The following is a 19,396-nucleotide window of genomic DNA, read 5'->3' as shown; positions in this document are numbered from 1 at the left end:
AAAAAAAAAGGCATCATTGTTAGTGAGGCAGAGGGACTTGAAGCACCTTTGGCACTGATGAAAACCAGTGTATTGATTTCTGGGTCCTAGTTGAAGGTTCTTGACTTCTTTATGACTACAAGTGTTGCTACATAATTTTTAGATCACTTAAATATTGTACATTCTCTGTTTTGGCAGTCTGAGGAAGAGCGCATTAGTTCAGTCAGGGCAGGATTTTATGGCAGTTCCCACATGCAGCAAGGCTTACAAATGGGAAACTGCCATAACATTACATGCCTTTACAACGCAGTCGTTACAACGACCGCGTTGTTACAATGCGAACCATTAGATCGCAATTTGTTTCAACGACTGTCTGTAGGGGGCGCACTGGTGTTGGATTTACAATCCAACACCTTCCCTGCTGTTGCACAAACTGGAGTAGGAATAGTAAATTATACTATTCCTAAGTCCAGAGCACCCCCTACAGCAAGTCGTTGAAACGTCTTGCGATGTAATAGTTCACTTTGTAACAACGCAGTCATTGTAACAACCGCGTTGTAAAGGCATGCGATGTAAAGGTATGTATTCCTTACAAATAGAATATGTGAGCATAGGCAGGCATCATGAATGCGTATGCTAGCTGCAGACACAATCTGAGAATTAAGTTACTTTTCAGACCGCTTTTACTTTTGGAGTTTTGACTGTGGTGTGAAGATTGACTGGCAGTGGTTCCGAGTTTAAAGGAAGTGAGGCTGGTTGTATGTTTGGGTTTTTGAATTCATATACTTCAAGAACCATCTTCGTATTCATGCCAGGCAGGCTAGTTTTGAGGGACTGGTTTTGGTTCTTGATCATGCAGAATTATAGTCCGGTGTCCCCAAAGGAGAGGTGATCATACTCCACTTTAATCCTCAGGATGCGGAAGGGGTAACTGTTAAAGAGCACTGGTAACGGGTTAATCTCCTGTGGTATTGGACATCACATTTGATTGAATGGATTTGAACATAAATCACTCAAATTAAAGAATTAAGATCAACTGTGAAGAAAATATTTAAATGAGTGCTGGGAGGAGGCAAAGACTCAAAGTACCATTCCAACCTGACTATTACTAGGTCAAACAATCACGGAATTGTGAAGTGCAGCTACTCACCCACGAGGGTCTCAAGGCGATACGGAAGGGTGTCTGGGTGGCAGCTCCATTGAGTGCTGGGATCATTCGAAGAGCCAGGTCTTGACGTCCTTCCTGAACTGGGGCAGTGTAGGCATTTGCCGGAGGGGAAGGTCGTTCAGGCCTTGGCTGCGAGGTAGGAGAAGGACTTTCCTCCCATTCTGGTCTTGTAGATAAGTGTGATGGTGGCCAGACATAGGTCACCTGATTGGAGGTGTCTCTTTGGTGAGTGGAAGGAGAAGTGGTTGTTTAGGTACGCTGGTCCGATGTTGTGGAAGGCCTTGCATGCGTGGGTGAGGAGCTTGATGGTTATTCTTCTTTTCATGGGGAGCAATTGGGGATCGCGGAGGTGCTGGGTGATGGGGTTGTGACGGGATGTCTAGGATCAGTTTGGCTGTGGCTTTCTGGACGGTCTAGTGTTTGTGGAGGAGTTTCTTGAGTCCGGTGTAGAGGGTGTTGCCGTAGTCTAATCTGCTACTGGTGAGGGCTTGTATGACAGTTTTCCTTGATTCGGGTGGGATCCATCTGGATGGTTTTAGGAGAATGCGGAGGGTGTTGAAGCAGGCCGAGGGGCCGATGATACGCCGTTGATCTGGTGGTTCATCGTCCGCAAAGAGTCCAGTATGATGCAGAGGTTCTGTACGTGATCTGACTGGGTAGGGGTTGGGGTGGGGGTGGGTGTTTCGAGGGCTGGGGGGCCACCAGGTGTTGTCACATGCGGAGGGGGTGGAGCCAAGGATGAGGACCTCTATTTCCTTGGAGTAGAGTTTCAGGCAGCTCTTCTTAATCCAGGTGGCGATGGCTTTCATCCCTTCTTGGAAGTTGTATGCTGATGTTTGGGTTCTTTGGTGAGGGAGAGCTGGGTGTCATCAGCGTAGGAGACTATGTTTGAGCCCGTGGTTTCTGACGATGGTTGCGAGGGGGGGCCATGTAGATGTTGAAGAGGGTGGGACCGAGGGAGGATCCCTGGGGCACTCCAAATCTAGTCTCTGTAGGTTCTGAGAGGTGGGGGGGTTTGACTCTCTGAGTTCTGCCTGTGAGAAATGAGCATACCAGTCTAGGGCTTTTCCGCAGATTCCGGCGTCATGGAGTCTGGTGGCTACTGTGCGGTAGGAAATGGTGTCGAAGACGGCTGAGAGGTCCAGGAGGATGAGGGCTGCCATTTGGCCCTAGTCGAGGAGTTAGCGGATGTAGTCTGTGGTGGCGAGTAGGGGTCTCTCTTCTGTAGTTGCTGTGGAATCTGGATTGGGAGATGTCCAGGACATTGTTGGCTAGCTGGGTGTTGATGGCCTTTTCGATTACCACGGTTGCGAATGGAAGCAAGGAGATGGGCCTGAAGTTCTTGAGGTCTGCGGTGGGTTTCTTCAGGAGGGGGCTGACTTCGGCGTGTTTCCAGTTGTCGGGAATGTGGAGGTTTTGAGGGAGCAGTTGATTGTCCGGCGTAGTCTTTGTGCGATGGCTGTGGCGGCTCTGTGAAAGATGTGGGATGCGCAAGGGTCTGAGGGTGCTCCAGAGTGGATGTTCTTCATGGTCTTTAGGGTGTCTTCTGTAGTGAGCGGGGTCCAGGTGAGCAGGGTCTGTTGGGGGGGCATAGCTGGGAGTGGGACCTGGAGCAGTGCGGGGGTCTTGGTTGTTGAAGTTGTCGTAGATCACCTTCATCTTGAGGTGAAAAAAGGTGCTGAGTCTGTTGCAGAGGTGTGGGGGGTGGGACGTCTGTTTTGCTCTTCGGTTTGGTGAATTCTTTGATAATGAAGAAGTGTTCTTTGGTATTGTGGAATTTGGTGACGATTCTGTCTTGGAGGAACTTCTTTGTGGATTTGATGAGTTGGTGGTGTGCTGTGGTGATATGCAAAATCTTGTGGTCCACTATGTTCAATCACGTAGCAACATAGAAAACTACTGTAAAATCAGAGCTTGGTTAAAATTACATTAATGAATCATTGTGAAGTATCTGACCTAAACTAGGGCTACTTCTCAGTTCATTTCATAAAGATAGTGTGGAATTAAATTGGCTGAAAATTGGCTACCAGTCTTTAAATCATGTTTCAAGGGTACCTTCTAATACGTATGCTTCCAGAACACTAGCCTTCCACCATTAGACCAACAAATGCAAATTCAGGGTCTTTACCCATTTTTTACCTGTGGAAACTAAAGCGTTTTGCATCTCGTGTTTTCCCTTCCTTTTTGCAATGTGTTTTCTTAGGGATGAAAGCATACAGATGTTGTTTTTAGCTCTCTGCTGTCCCTTGAATTGCAATATTTAACATCACCAGCGGTTCCAATAACATGTACCCCAGTACTGGACTTGCCTCTTGCAAGCCAATTGAATCTGGTGATTTAGATGTATTTGTTTAATATATGCCACTAAGGACTGAGACTACCATATGTTTGGAGAGGCTTCATCCTGATGAGGACAATACCAAGCTTGCAGGGGCAGGCTAGTCACATAGAAATAAAGGTGTGCCCCATTCACATGAAGCCATAATCAAAAGGCGTGAGTTCCAGCAACCTGAAAGGATGCCTATTTAAAGCTCCTTAAACTGAGCATGCTGTTGTAGCTTCTGGGAAGTGTCTGACAAAACACTAGCATCATGTACTACCTCATGGTCTTGAACTCCGTCAAAAACATAAACTTAATATATTTGTGGCAGTCCGGATACCTTTAACAGCTTTTTATCCTTAAAGAAAGTTTGGGAAGTTGGGTTTATTGATATTTATTGAAGCGGGTGTAAAAGTCCCCCAACAAGTAAAATTGCCAAGGAAATTGTTTAAGATGGTGTTGCAGCCTGAGTGACACACCTACGTTTGTATTTTTGCATCGGTTGCCCCTATTCTTCACATTCCTAGCAGCACCAATTTTGATCTTGGCCATATCCAAAGTAGAAAGTCAGGGTGTAAGGGTACTCAGATTGTTCAGGACCTGTGGACCTGAGCCTTTTTTTGAGATTCACTGCTTTAGTGGGACATTTGTTCAAGTTAGCTGTTGTTCCCATGCCAGGTTTGTTTATTTGCTGTTTTCCTAACGTTGCTTCACCTTTTGAACAAACCTCTACGTTCTGTCCAGTGATCCTACAACTGCTAACTTAGTATAGTATCTGGTCACCCCAAAGGACAACATGAACTATATGTCCTTCAATTCCACTGTATGAGCTACCAATTGAATTGTTGCACAGGTTGTCTCATTCATAATGAGGTTTCCCTACAGTGGTTCAGGTATTTCCTACTCGCGTCTTTTCCGGATTTTGAAATTTGTGTCCAGTTTACACTCTGGAGTGAAGAAACATTGGCAACAGTAATCTTAGGTCAGCACTAATATTACCAAATTAAATGAAACCACTAAAGAAAAGACCGTGTTTACAGGTGCCTCAATGAAAAGAGGGCATGTCGGTGTAAGAAAGTGCCCTCTTTCTGCATGGTTACCCCCACATTTTGCTGATGTACTTTGACTGAGTGTGCCCTGGACTCCTGCTAATCGGGTACCGAGGGCCCATGTTCTTTCCCTAAAACTGAGTTGAAGTCTAAACCCAATTGGCATCTCTGACCACAGGTCAGTCCCTGGTAAATGGTACCACAGGTACCCAGGGCACTGTGACCAGAGGAGGCCTCTAAGGGCTGCAGCACTTATTGTGCCACCCTGAGAGGTCCTGTACCACCACACTCGCACACTGCCTTTACAGGCTGCGGGTTTTGGTGCAGAACAAAGTGAAGAGTCAACATGGCACACATCTGTGTGCCATGCCTACAGCCCGCTGCCCTGGCATAGGTCAGTCACTTCTCTAGCTGGGTGCACTATACCAGTGGTGAGGGTACAGGTGCATGAGCCCTGCACCCTTACAGTGTCCATTCTTAGGCATTGGAAGTGCAGTGCTGCCATTAAAAGCATATGGTCCTGGGAGTTTATAATTACGAACTCCACAGCACATAATGGCTACACTGAAAACTGAGAAGTTTGGTATGAAACTTCTCAGCACATTAAACCCACACTTATGCCAGTGTGAGATTTAATGAAAAATGCACACCGACGGCATCTTAGAGATGCCCCTGAAACAAACCTACCACTAGTGTCCAGGCAGAGTGGCTGCTTTCAGCTGCCACCACCAGACCTGTTTCTGGACCCCTAGGTCGAGAGCCTGCTGCTCTTTGGGACATGAAACAATGCACATCCTGGGACGAGGTGCCAAGCCTCCTCCCTCGGGATGGGCAGGGTTCACGAAGGGGAAGCTTCAAAGGCTTGCCGCCTTTGTGAGCTTTCCCGGCCACTTGCTGCTTTCAGCAATTGGTCCCTATTAGTTCTGACCCCCACTTTGGGTGGGAGATTCGGTGGGAAAAAAAAGTGAGAAAGAGAGGTGTGCCCACCTCTGCCAACTCCACCCCTGGGTGGGGGAGGCGAGGTGAAGCACAACTCTCAGTCCATGCCATCTTGAAGATGAGGGGACTCATCCAACCAGGGACAGGCACAGCCCCCTCCCAACGGAGGGTGGGTAACCACAGGGAAGGGACCCATTGGTCCCCGCCTTTTACCTACCTGTAACACCCCTAAATCTAGTATTTAGGGGCACCCCTTAACCTTGCTTCCTCATACAAGAAGAAGACGACCGAACAGACGTGCAGCAGATAACAAGAGGAAGAAGCCCACTGACTGGGCCCCAGCCCTACTGGCCTGTCTCCCCCCTTTAACCTGCTCCTGCGAAATCCCGGTGTGTCCTGCAGCCAGAAACCTCAAACCCCGGAGGACCTGCCTGCCTTCAACTCCAAAGAATTTGTCTCCCGCAAACACCGGAGGTGTTCATCTGCAACCTCTGGCCTTGGCTGGAAACCGCAAATCCGCACCACTCTGCACCTGCCGTCCACGGCCCGAGCTGGAGTGGGCAAACACCACGAGGAGGTCACCCCGGGTATCCTGCCCGTGATCCGGCAACCCCTGACCTGCCTCAAGCTTCCAGCCAACGCCTGCAGTCTAAATCCAGAAGGCCGCCCTAACGTGACCAGGAGATGGTAAGAAGATCCGACCCCAAAAGGCACCACTGCACCCGATGCCCCACGGCCTTGTGTGCCCAATCCGACAGTGCCTTAACAACCCCTAACTGCCCAACTTACCTTTCAAAGTGGTGATCGCACCCAGAAGTCCTTCGTCTCTCCGCCTGCAGTGCTTTTGCAAATCAGATGTTCTCCATTGAAAAGAACCTGGCGTCCGATATCGAAACCGCACCCTGCACCCAGTTGCCCTAGTGCCGCTGAGGGTACACCTTTGGTGCTAATTGGTTTCCAGGAGCTTTGCTCCCACAGCCAGGTGGCCTGCTAGTTAGCAGCCACCAACCGGAGGCCCCCTATCCCCCATTGGATAACATTGAGCCTCAGCACTCTGCACACAGCCACCCTAGTGTCGCTGAGGGTGTAACAAGAGGGCATCCTTGAACCTGGGGCACCCCCGAGTCTACCCCCAGAACCTCAACTCCCATTACCAAATAGTTACATCAAAACTGATGACCTTATTTTCCTCCGTAGGATAACATTGACTGTTTTTCTGTGAAAAGTTTTTAAGTGTGGAGTTTGAGAAACGAAAGAAAGTCTTTAAAATTACATAATCTAACAAAAACGATTTTACTTACCTGTTTTCAGGAAATGTCCCTGAGTAGTATCTAGTTATACTACTCTGTGTAAGCCTAGTCATCTCAAAAGTTACATACCTGCTATTTTACTAAAAAAAGTCTATTCAAGTCTATGTACTACATTTACCAAGTATTGCATTTCTCTGCATCATACTGTATATCAAACCAAAGTGCATATACAATTATCATTCAAACTGTATTTCAATTGCATTACTACTGCAAAGTACTCATTGCTTACCTGTGCCAGGCTGGCTTGGTTCTAGAAAATAAAATAACTAAAAGAATATTTTTATTTTAAAAAATTGGTCTGAAGTTCAGTCTTTGAGTGTGTGAATTCATTTGCTGACTGTGTACAACAAATGCTTAACACTGTCCTATGATACTGCCTTACTGCTCGACCACACTACCACAAATAGAGAGTAAGGTTCTATCTAACTTTACTTCTGCCTACCTTTGCTGTCCCACAGGACTTTGTGCACACTAGACCTCACTTTGGTATAATATATACAGAGCCAGCTTCCTACAGTTAGGCATGCAAAACATTTGTTCGCCGGAGTAATTTTGGTCCATGCAGTCACTGAAGATGGAGATAGAGTAGATCTGGGAAAGCTCAACCGCAAGCATCCTCATCATTTTGACTTGTGTCTCGGGAGGAGACCTTGAGTCATTTCTGTTTCAAACCTGCCAGTGTCTCTCACCAGCTCTGTCTTAATGTAGTGTTTCTAGCTGAAGTAGGAAGGAGACTATGTGGCGTTAATAGTTTTATTAAACAAAACGTTTTGCATGAGTCATTCATAGGCAGAGTTTGTCTTAATGTGACAACTTCCTTGCAATGCAATTTTGTGAAAATGAACATGTCAGTAAGTAACTGTTGTCTCAAGTGTATTTACATGCATCTGTAGTGAGTTAATGTTATTGTGTTTCCCTCCAATAGAATTGGAAGATTATGAAAAGGCAGTATCTGTGTCTCCATGCCCTCAAGACACAGCAGAAAGGTAGTGTTTTTGGCTGATTGGGGTTTTCCTAAAAATACAGAAATATATCTGAGATGCAAAACCTGAACCAGCACTAGTTACAACAAAGCCAGTAATACATGTATATTGAATTTCACTTCTCATTTCAGATCCTCTTATTTGCACGTCTCAAACTCAGCTGAAGTAACGGCACAACAGCTGTATAGGAACTTTCGAAAGTGCTGGCGGCAAGCAGAGACAGACTGTCAAATGGCTGCTCCACTAAAAGGCACTAAGCAAAATGTATGTGTTCAAAGAATGACAATTGGGAAACATAATTGATATCTTTAATTTATATTTCAAGCTTCCTGGATGGTGGAGCTGTTTAATGGATGCCTGTACTAATTCTTTCCTTTTCAATGCTGTAAATTGTAGTTGAAAGTCTTAGTTTGTACTTCCTTTATGCTTGGCATGATGATCTTGGTACAGAGTGGATGCATTGGATGTAAGCTTCCCATAATAGAATGAGTAAGTCTGCCTTAACTTAGAGTGGTTGAAGAAACAAAATGCAACTGATGATCTACAAGGCTTGCTTCAATTTTGTCACAGTCTGTATTTACTTTGGTTCTTAATATGTAACCTCTGTAGACAAAATTGCACCTGAGCATGAACTGTTGCAGTTAACCACATATTAGCACAGTGCTGAATTATCTAATAAGAGTTTTCAAAGAACTTTTATATAAACTCTAGGAATGATAAACCTTTGAGGTGACTACACTGAAAACCTGCGTTTGATAGGAGGCTGAACAAGACCTAATTGACTACATTTGTTTGGGTACTTTTCTCCAAATATTTTCCTGACAGTTTAGACTATTTTCAATAAACCAAAGCAAATGCTTCTGTACTATTGAGTATTGGTCCTCCTGTTGTAATTCAAAAAATTGACCTAATTTTTGTAGTTATGCTAGACTCATGCCTTGAATACTTCTGCCAAGTTGTGGTTCAGTGGGTGAAAAGTAGCTTGTTAATTTGACAAAGATTTTTGTGGTAGATGTTGACAGAAGCAAAAAGAACATTTGATGGACGGAATGCTGAACAATGCAAGCATTCTCCCCAGTTACAGAGCTGTGTTTAATCCATTATTTTTCTGCTCACCACGCCACCCCAGTTTGGACCCAGACATATTGAAATCAGTCTTGACCCTGTTCCTCACGGGAACAGTCAAGCCTGAACTGCCAAGCCAGGTCCTCCCTGGACCAGAAACCAGCATCCTCGGACCAGCCAGGCTAGCTTGAATCCAGCCATTTAGTGTTGGATCCGAATGTTTGCGAATTGTTTTTCTTCGAAGTAGTCTATTTCAGTCACGAGGTAAGGCGACTCCTCCTTTCAGTGATACTGCTCATGGGCATCAACTTCATTATTAGATTGTTTTCTTTCTGCCATCAAGTTTGGATGTGTATTGCAGTGCTCCAATTCGAAATAGTTAATTGGGATCCCTTTGGTGCGCAATTCACTCTAACCTAGTCTTTATTGTTTCGATCGCGTCTTCTATCATCCGCTTATTGAAATTCAGACAACTTAGTTATTGAATCGGGCAATTCCAACCACGACCTTCGGGCCTAGCCCGTTTCCTTTATATAACTTCCACTCAAATCCATCATTGAGTCTTCTGCTGATGGAACGGACTCTGTTTCAATTCTGTCCTCTGTGCCATTTCAAATACCCATGCACCGACAATAAGGTTTATAACCTCCCCCTCTCCCCAGAGTATAAAGAAGACTGCGACGTTTGTCAGTTGTTCAGATCCAAAAAGACTCTGTGGGACCATCTGACTCGACGAAGAGAAATGCAGCGGCATAGTATCGAGGACACCCCTGCTATCTTCGGAGAGGATATCGAGCAAGAATAAATGGAAGCAGCGGAAGAGGAATAGGCCTTCTCCATCCAGAACTCCGATTCCGAGTTAGAGATCGAAATAGAGTCCCTCAACATTCCAGCTGAGCAGGAAGCCGTGAGAAACAAAGCCCCTTTGCCACAAAACCCACTTCCACCAAACCAAAGTCTTCTGGGCTACCACTGGCATCAGACCATGGTAGGCACTGAGACTCTGATTACAATGCCCCACCCTTCGGCTTGGCCCCGGAACATCAAGTCAAGCCTTCTGGCTTGGGCTCGAGCAGAGATGACACCCCTTTGTTTTCGAAAGATAAAAAGGACAAATCCAACTCTGTGCTGATTATTTCAGCACCAAACAAGAAGGATCTCCTCTAAAGCCTCCGAACTTAATTCTGGAAACTATGAAACAAAAACTGCATCCGAAACAGAAGAAAGTCTATATAAATCCTGACACTGGACATATTACGGCGAAGCGAGTGATTCCGTCCTCTAAAAGGAGAATAGCCACTAGATATAAAATCCCTCTTAAAATCATCAGCCAGGCTTGATTCGGTCGTGCAGTGAGCAACGGACCCACGTCTGGGCATACCCATGCCACTTAGGGTGAAAAGTGCTATGCAAACAAATGATGGACGGAATGATGAATTAATCATACATTCACCCCAGTCAAGTGATCTGGGTGATGAAGGGCGAAAGCCCGAAACTGGTCCTAAGATGCTTGTTTCCAGTCAGGACCTGGCCTGGCAGTTCGGGCTGGACTGTTCCCATGGGGCGCAGGGTCAAAACTTATTTGCATATGGATGGGTCCAAACTGGAATGGCATGGTGAGCAAAAAAGTGATTGATTTAAGCCCAGATCTCTGTCCTGGGGTAAATGTACAACATTGTTCTGCATTCAGATCATCAATTGTTTTTGGCATCAGGCAAAAGGGTAGCTGCTCAATCAGCCATCTTTAGACGTATAGCCAATGCACACGGTCTGTTGGCTTGGTACGATAGGGCCCACTGCAACGAAACGGAAGATTTATTACAATATCTCCCGGAAGAACACAAGAAAATAGGGCAGGAACTAGTACAGGAAGGGAAACTCCTTTTCAATTCCTCCATTATATGCATGTTAGATGCTGTGGATACTGCAGCCAGAGGAGTCCATGCCAGTATTCTCCTCAGAAGACATGCTAGGCTAAGAATCTCTGGTTTCAAACCAGATGTTCAACACACTATTTTTAAGGCTCCTTTTAAGAAAGAACACCTCTTTGGGCCTCAAGTGGGCGAATCACTTAAAAAAAAAAAAATGAAAATAGTGGCACAACGTAAAAATCTTTTTAAAAAAAGACACACCTTGCTGGGTTCGGACGGGCAATATGACGACAATGTACTATGTACAAAAACCGGCGAGTGGGATGGGGGGCATACATTCCCTTCAACTGTCATGCCTCTCTTGGTCCATTTGTCGTTGAGCGATTCATCACAAAAAGTCAACTCGTAGCGGAACACCTTCCAGGGACAGACAACGGCTTTGCCAACCTCCTCAGCAGGATGCGGCAACAAGTTCATGAGTGGGAAATCCACACCCAAATTTCCCTTCTGTACTTCTGAAATTGGGGGTTTCCACAAATAGATCTCTTTGCGACAGCAGAGAACTCAAAATGCCTAGATCCGCCTCCAGGTTCCCACATCCTCTATCCAAAGACCATGCTCTATAGATTAACTGGTCTGGGATATTTGCTTAAGCTTTTCCACCTCTCCCTTTCCTTCCATTTCTGGTTCGTAAGATCAGGCAGACATCTCTTATGCTAATTCTAGTGTCTCCCAGAGAGGCTAGTCATCCAAGGTTCACCACACTACTGGAACTGTCAGTAGTTCCACACCAGCAGCTTCATGTCACTTAAAACCTTCTCTGCTAGATGCATCTATACAACTGATGTTATCTTTTGCATCTACAGCGGGCAGGCCTAGCGTACACATCCATTCAACTACATCTTGCAGCAGTAGCTGCATATCTTCAAAACAGACATTTATCCTTATTCAAAGTTCCAGTAATTAAAGCCTTTATGGAAGACCTTAAAAGAATAATACCACCCAGGGTAGCACCTGCCTGGAACCTTAACATTGTTCTCACAAGGCTTATAGGTCCACCTTTTGAACCGTTGCATAATTGTCCATTACAATAGCTTTCTTGGAAGGTTGCCTTTCTAAGTGCTATATGGATTGTTAAATATATTCAAACTTGCTATGCTAAAGCTAAGATAATTTTAACTATACCTCCTAGAGCACATTCTACTTGCAAAATAGGAGCATCTATGGCCTTTTTAGGCAATATTCCCATAGCTGCCATATGTATGGCAGCTACATGGCCAACACCACACACATTTACGAAACATTGTGTGGATGTTTTAGAACAACAGCAAGCTAATGTAGGACAGGCTGTGCTAAAAACACTTTCAAACAGCTGCCACACCAACTGTTTAGCCACCGCTTTAGGAGAGTACTGCGATACGGTCTATGCAACGCGTGTGTATCTACTGCACACATGCCTCGAATGGATTATGTTACTTACCCAGTAAGCATCTGATCTTGGATGTAGAGCTGTAGATTCACATGCGGCCCCCCTCCTCCCTGGACTCCTATGGTTTTGCATTTCTGATTACTTACATTATACACGCATGGACATCGCTATACCACACTTATTTACTCCATTCCCACCATCTTGCGGTAAAACACTCTAACAATGGAGTTGATGCCCATGCACAGTATCACCAAAAGGAAGAGTCACCTACCTCATTACTGGAAAGACTTCTTTGAAGAAAAACAACTTGCAAACATCCAGACCAAACACTTGATGGCAGGAGTATGCAAAGCTCTACATGCCAAGAAAAGATGTTTACAGGGTAGGTAACCTAATCCTTTCATACCATCTAGGGGCAAAGACAGGCCTTTCTATACATGGAAAGTGATAAACCTGTAGGTGGCAGACAAAATAACGGTCCCCACCTGTTAACGCATGTTAAGTAATTTAAATATATTATTGACAAGTATCACCATGGCTTAGCTGCAGCAGTACTTTCCCCAAGAACTTTGCACAAGAGGGTGTGTTGACAACGAAGAACAAAATATGGTTAGTAATATTATCAAGTGCTCAAATAAGGAAGAGTCATGAAGTACAATTAATTGTGCAAAATATGCATACTGAAGGCTTTCTTTGGTAGGCAAGTAGAAGAGTGTATGGAGAAAATAAAGGAACAGAGCACTGGTTGTTGCACCTTAGACAATAAAAGCCCTCCCACAGAGTATGAGTAATTCTAGGGCATCTGAACATTATGCTAACGGCATCTTTAGGTTCCGAAATTTCTCTCCATTTAGTCTCTAGCTTGTGGCATTCCATCTTTGGTTCTAAATTAAACAGCTACACAGTTCCCGACCTGTCCTTTTGAAAGGTTGATATTGAAGAACTAATCTCTCCAAAAAAATTAACTCTAGGGCTTCAAAAAAAATGTAAGAATAATAGACATACCGTATGCCTTTTTTTTAATATAATTGCCTCATTTATTGAGCCCAGATTTTGCTATAACAACGAGAAAGAATTCATAGCCTGGTGATTGCTAAAAGTATTTATTACGTAATATTGAATATGGCACTAAAGTCAATTCACTAGAATAGTAAACGTCATACAATTAAGATTTCTGGAGAGAAATATCTTTTTTGAAAGCGACCCTTTGCTATGGCAATGGTGTTGCTCGACGTCTGGCATCTACATACTCCCATCATCTGTTTTAATGCAGTTCTCTAGTCAAATATTACAATATTGTAAAACGAACAAATGAGCAGGCCCAACTGTGCAAGATTTAAAAAATCCCTGAACTATTTTAAAGGACTGGTGGGGTGTGGGGTTGTACCAAGTAGCATTGTTATTTTTGCAGATGTTTGTCTATAGGTTTTTTTGTAGCTGCTCTTCTAATCTTTAATGCTTCTTGTAATATAATTGCTGGTCTCAGGAACCTATTAACTGGTGCACGTTCCTTAGCTAAGAAGGGTTTGCTTACAGCTAGTCAATGCAAATTAAACTATAACATCCGGCTGAGACTGAATTTGGTGGTTTCCATTCCAGAATGTAAAATAAGCAAATTACAATTTAATCTGGTCTGTTAGACCAGATTTAAGTGCAATGATATTTGTAAGGTCCCACTTCGTGTTTCTAAAGTTGTTCCAGCATTTTTAAATGCCAACAAGGTATAGAGTTAAACTACTCATTAAAGCCCTTTATGATCTTCAGTATTTATTTTGGTATACTTGAGCTATGTTGGTCGTTAGTTTCCTGTTGAAATGGTGGTAGTTTCCTTTTATTTCATTCACCACAACATTGTGGGCACTTTGTCTTTAAAAAACAAAGACCTTGGAGGTTAAAATATATACGGTTAAACTTCATCCCAAAGTTATTATCCAATGATGCTAGTCTGATGATTGTTAAGGCGTAAGTGCTGCAAGGTTTACATGGTATCTTTTTGCAAAGGATGTTTTTGAAGTAAACTAAAAACCAACCGTGAATGTTTTCTGCCAAAAATAGTAGACAATCAGTGTTTTTACTGTTTTAGGTTGCATATAAAAGTGAACGGACGATGGAATTTGAGTCCAGTGTAAGCCTGGTCAAAGAGATAAAATTGAAGTGCAAGTGTCGAGGTTCTTGTGAATGGGCCCCACCAAGATTTCAAATTATATTTAATATTCAACCATCTCGGAAGTAAGTTTTCCAGGACTCGCTCACAACGTGTTTACTTCTGTTTAAAAACTGTTTCTCTGCACATCTTTTTGTGTTTTATCAAATATAAACAAGCAATGTCTGTATATAAAAATCTAAAGTATTTAATGAAAAAGGGTTTTCAAAAAGGGATTTGCTGATGCTTTTTTCTTGATTTTTTTTTTTTCTTGATATTTATTTTTTATAATTGTAAATACATTGAGCGAACGCAGGTTCATCTCATTTCAGGACCGATGTTAGCAGTAGGATGTCATTTATTCTACCATTGGTGCATTTTGTCTGACTGAATGTACCAGTACAGAATTATTCGTGCACTAGCAAAGGAGAGCTTTTTTAATATGATATTGCATGTTTAGCAAATCCTTACTATACTGAACACATTTTCAATACTGGTGATGTTTAAAAATAATTCAGCAAATAAATATCTTATAGGTCTGGTAGAAAATCGCAGTTAAAATGAATAAGACTAACCCATTCGTTATTTTGCAATCTGCGTATGTCTTGGAAATCATTAGCACTTTACTCTGGAGTTACCAGTGTCAGGATAAAAACGTATAACCCACTCCCTAAATTTAGTTGTGTATATATATTTAAATGTGTCGCTATGTCCTAAAATGAGGATTTGTAAAAAGTGCTATAGACATGTTCGCATGCCTCATATCATTTTGCAAGATACCTTTGCCAACCATCACATCTTTGTATCTATAGTTTAGGCACGGAGCCACTCTGACAATAGAGGTAACTGATGGCCCACTACAATCATGTACTAGTAGTCAAAGTTCGCAGGGGAGACTCCAACTAGCTCTCAAAGCCCCGCCTCTATCCCATTCTAATGAAGTACTATATTGTGGACATGTTTATATTTTTATGGAGAACATGCTGCCAATAATATTGGGGCTTCAAGTATTTGATTGCATTTTTAAAAAGGGATACCTGAATGTAGCTCCAATGTGTAAATTGGTAAATTTGTTCAGAGCTGCAGATTTTATAGAATTATTGTATGTTTCTGATTCAGAGTGGGCAATGACAATTTTTTATATGCGGGGGGGGGGGAGGATAGGGGGGGTACAGCATTGAAAATTTGAAGATCATTCTTGTAGTTGCTAGATCTCACCAGAATATACACATATCAGACTTCCGATTCAGCACAGAAATGGGATTGCCTCACTTCTGGTGAACTTGCAATTAAGTTAAATAAATGATTGCTGGATGTAATATAATTCATTTTTGTTTCCTTTATGCAGGAGGGATGATGTTGTAGCAGCACAGTATTTTCGTTGTGCTGGTTGCGGTACAGAGGTAGAACCAAGTAAGTATTATCTTGCAGATCATTCATTACTTCTTTTTTTTCTGTGTCTGGAAGCGTCCATTCTACTCGTGTTAAATGGCTTCCTGATGGTGCGATAACCAGTATAATACATTGTGAATTTCCTTCTGCACTGCATGCGGTCTGGCAACATTTAAATTTTAAAACCAAATCATGGAGGTGGTAAACGGGCTCTTACTGCTCTTTTGCTCTATTTGAGTAAAAATCATTGTTCGTTACATTTTTGCAGCATGAATCTTTTTCTTGTATCAGTGGGACAGAGTGCTGAAACATCCATTCACAAACTCCGCCTTATTTTAAAACCACCTCCAGTATAAAAGAGAATACAGATGCAAAATGAGTGCACAGCATGTGAGTCCAGAAAAGGATTCATGCTGCAAAACGAAATGGTAATTTACCAATAGTAGTTTTGCAGCTTGAATAATTTTCTGTATTCGCGTGCGACCCTCTGCCTCCCCAAAACATTAGAGGTTGCAAAGAGGGTTTTATTCTATGGTGCCTTAAAACATCAAGAACCCTACAAAGACAGATCACCAATTGGAAAAAAAAGCATCCTAAGATGGCGACCATGCACAGAGGCATCTGGAGCGCACGTCTGATGTCACAGAGGTTGGGCATAGCACCAAATGGCCACAGAAAATGCCCAACAAAAATAAAAAAAAGGAATAAGACTAACAAAAGTTTGTGGACCCAACCACTGAATGGCAGAATAATGCACATGTGAATCCGGAATCTTCAAGCTGCAAAACTACTCCTGCAGTGATAACACTGATAAAAACCTAATAACAACGAAGGTGTTTTAGTACCTTTTTCTAGGCATAAGTCCCATTAACCCTACAAATGCTTTGAGCTGCAGTAGGTGCGTACCATGATGACCACCCTCTACCCTGCCCCTGTAATGCCTCTTGGAAGACTTGTCTAGTGCAAGGGGAGGCTGATTCAAAGAGCACTATTTTTAATAAGTTGTTTGACCCATGCACCATAACCACAGAACATATTAGTATGTTCAAAAGTGTAGAGGAAGAACTTAATAAAGCTATAATATTAATGTAATGTAAATTTAATTGATAAAGTGCGGCTTATGGCCAAAGGCGTCTTGGCACTGTCGTATTCTGATCAAAGGACAGCGAAGCTGGATATTATGGTAGATGGGAGTGAGAACTTTCTGTCCTGTGTAAAAAGCCACATTTTTAGTGACTTCCGGAATCTGAAAAGGGAAGTAGTTGTTTTTAAAGAAAGTGGTAAGTCATTCCAAAGCATTGCCGTTGTCCTGTAAATACTCCCCCCTCCTACCCCCCCATGTGCTATTTTTAAATGGGGGGGACCAAAATGTTCCTGGCTGAGCATGAACGCAGTGTCCTTGCCGGAGTATACCATTTAAATCTTTTCATAAGCCGATCCGGCCCTAGTCCGTGCAAAGACCAACACCAAGCAGATTACAGATTACATTAATAGGAAATCAAGTGATGATTTACCATTCCCATAGCAGTTAAGCAGAGCATAATGTTAATTTAAGGAAGGATTTGGTTGCTTACTTTGTAAAGTTATGCGGAGGGCAAATGTTTTGGTTTATTTTGATCAAAACTGCAATTTTAGGATGCTTACCCTTAGTGGGTAGCAAGTTATAAACAAGCATTTACAATGCAATGGTTTCGCCTTGGGAAAAGTTAGACCTATTGGCATTGTAAATTACAAATGTTGTATTTATGTGTTGGTTTTGAAAACAGATAAATAAATGGCATTGTCATTTACATTGCCATTAGCTTAATCTCTGCAGTCACTCTGCAGTCCCTAGCCCTCCCTAGTCACTCTGCACTCCCTAGCCCTCCCTAGTCACTCTGCACTCCCTAGTCACTCTGCACTCCCTAGTCACTCTGCACTCCCTAGTCACTCTGCACTCCCTAGTCACTCTGCACTCCCTAGTCACTCTGCACTCCCTAGTCACTCTGCACTCCCTAGTCACTCTGCACTCCCTAGTCACTCTGCACTCCCTAGTCACTCTGCACTCCCTAGTCACTCTGCACTCCCTAGTCACTCTGCACTCCCTAGTCACTCTGCACTCCCTAGTCACTCTGCACTCCCTAGTCACTCTGCACTCCCTAGTCACTCTGCACTCCCTAGTCACTCTGCACTCCCTAGTCACTCTGCACTCCCTAGTCACTCTGCACTCCCTAGTCACTCTGCACTCCCTAGTCACTCTGCACTCCCTAGTCACTCTGCACTCCCTAGTCACTCTGCACTCCCTAGCACTCTGCACTCCCTAGGACTCTGCACTCCCTAGCACTCTGCACTCCCTAGCACTCTGCACTCCCTAGCACTCCCTAGTCACTTTGCAGTCACTCTGCACTCCCTAGCACTCTGCAGTCACTCTGCACTCCCTAGCACTCTGCAGTCACTCTGCACTCCCTAGCACTCTGCAGTCACTCTGCACTCCCTAGCACTCTGCAGTCACTCTGCACTCCCTAGCACTCCCTAGCACTCCCTAGCACTCCCTAGCACTCTGCAGTCACTCTGCAGTCACTCTGCAGTCACTCTGCTCTCCCTAGCACTCTGCAGTCACTCTGCAGTCACTCTGCACGTCCTAGCACTCTGCACGTCCTAGCACTCTGCACTCCCTAGCACTCTGCACTCCCTAGCACTCTGCACTCCCTAGCACTCTGCACTCCCTAGCACTCTGCACTCCCTAGCACTCTGCACTCCCTAGCACTCTGCACTCCCTAGCACTCTGCACTCCCTAGCACTCTGCACTCCCTAGCACTCTGCACTCCCTAGCACTCTGCACTCCCTAGCACTCTGCACTCCCTAGCACTCTGCACTCCCTAGCACTCTGCACTCTCTAGCACTCCCTAGTCACTTTGCAGTCACTCTGCACTCCCTAGCACTCTGCAGTCACTCTGCACTCCCTAGCACTCTGCAGTCACTCTGCACTCCCTAGCACTCTGCAGTCACTCTGCACTCCCTAGCACTCTGCAGTCACTCTGCACTCCCTAGCACTCTGCAGTCACTCTGCAGTCACTCTGCACTCCCTAGCACTCTGCAGTCACTCTGCACTCTCTAGCACTCTGCAGTCACTCTGCAGTCACTCTGCACTCCCTAGCACTCTGCAGTCACTCTGCAGTCACTCTGCACTCCCTAGCACTCTGCAGTCACTCTGCAGTCACTCTGCACTCCCTAGCACTCTGCAGTCACTCTGCACTCCCTAGCACTCTGCAGTCACTCTGCACTCCCTAGCACTCTGCAGTCACTCTGCACTCCCTAGCACTCTGCAGTCACTCTGCACTCCCTAGCACTCTGCAGTCACTCTGCACTCCCTAGCACTCTGCAGTCACTCTGCACTCCCTAGCACTCTGCAGTCACTCTGCACTCCCTAGCACTCTGCAGTCACTCTGCAGTCACTCTGCACTCCCTAGCACTCTGCAGTCACTCTGCACTCCCTAGCACTCTGCAGTCACTCTGCACTCCCTAGCACTCTGCAGTCACTCTGCACTCCCTAGCACTCTGCAGTCACTCTGCACTCCCTAGCACTCTGCAGTCACTCTGCACTCTGCAGTCACTCTGCACTCCCTAGCACTCTGCAGTCACTCTGCAGTCACTCTGCACTCCCTAGCACTCTGCAGTCACTCTGCAGTCACTCTGCACTCCCTAGCACTCTGCAGTCACTCTGCAGTCACTCTGCACTCCCTAGCACTCCGCACCATCTGTAAAGCAT

General features: G+C 44.4%; 1 protein-coding gene across 3 annotated transcripts in view; it reads left to right on the top strand.

Moving 5' to 3' along the window:
- Nucleotides 1–19,396, top strand: part of RUBCNL (rubicon like autophagy enhancer) — a 241,673-nt gene that overhangs the window by 205,328 nt on the left and 16,949 nt on the right. For all 3 annotated transcript variants that reach the window (XM_078657323.1, XM_078657322.1, XM_078657321.1), the window contains exons 7-10: nucleotides 7,691–7,751; nucleotides 7,880–8,012; nucleotides 14,197–14,342; nucleotides 15,605–15,669. In XM_078657323.1, the coding sequence (XP_078513449.1) occupies nucleotides 7,691–7,751; nucleotides 7,880–8,012; nucleotides 14,197–14,342; nucleotides 15,605–15,669 (405 nt within the window). The remainder of the gene's footprint in view (nucleotides 1–7,690; nucleotides 7,752–7,879; nucleotides 8,013–14,196; nucleotides 14,343–15,604; nucleotides 15,670–19,396) is intronic.

Source organism: Lissotriton helveticus, chromosome 8, assembly GCF_964261635.1.
Source record: "Lissotriton helveticus chromosome 8, aLisHel1.1, whole genome shotgun sequence".
Taxonomy (NCBI): Eukaryota; Metazoa; Chordata; class Amphibia; order Caudata; family Salamandridae; genus Lissotriton; species Lissotriton helveticus.
The sequence above is the reverse complement of the archived record's forward strand: the minus strand, read 5'-3'. Positions and strand labels throughout refer to the sequence as shown.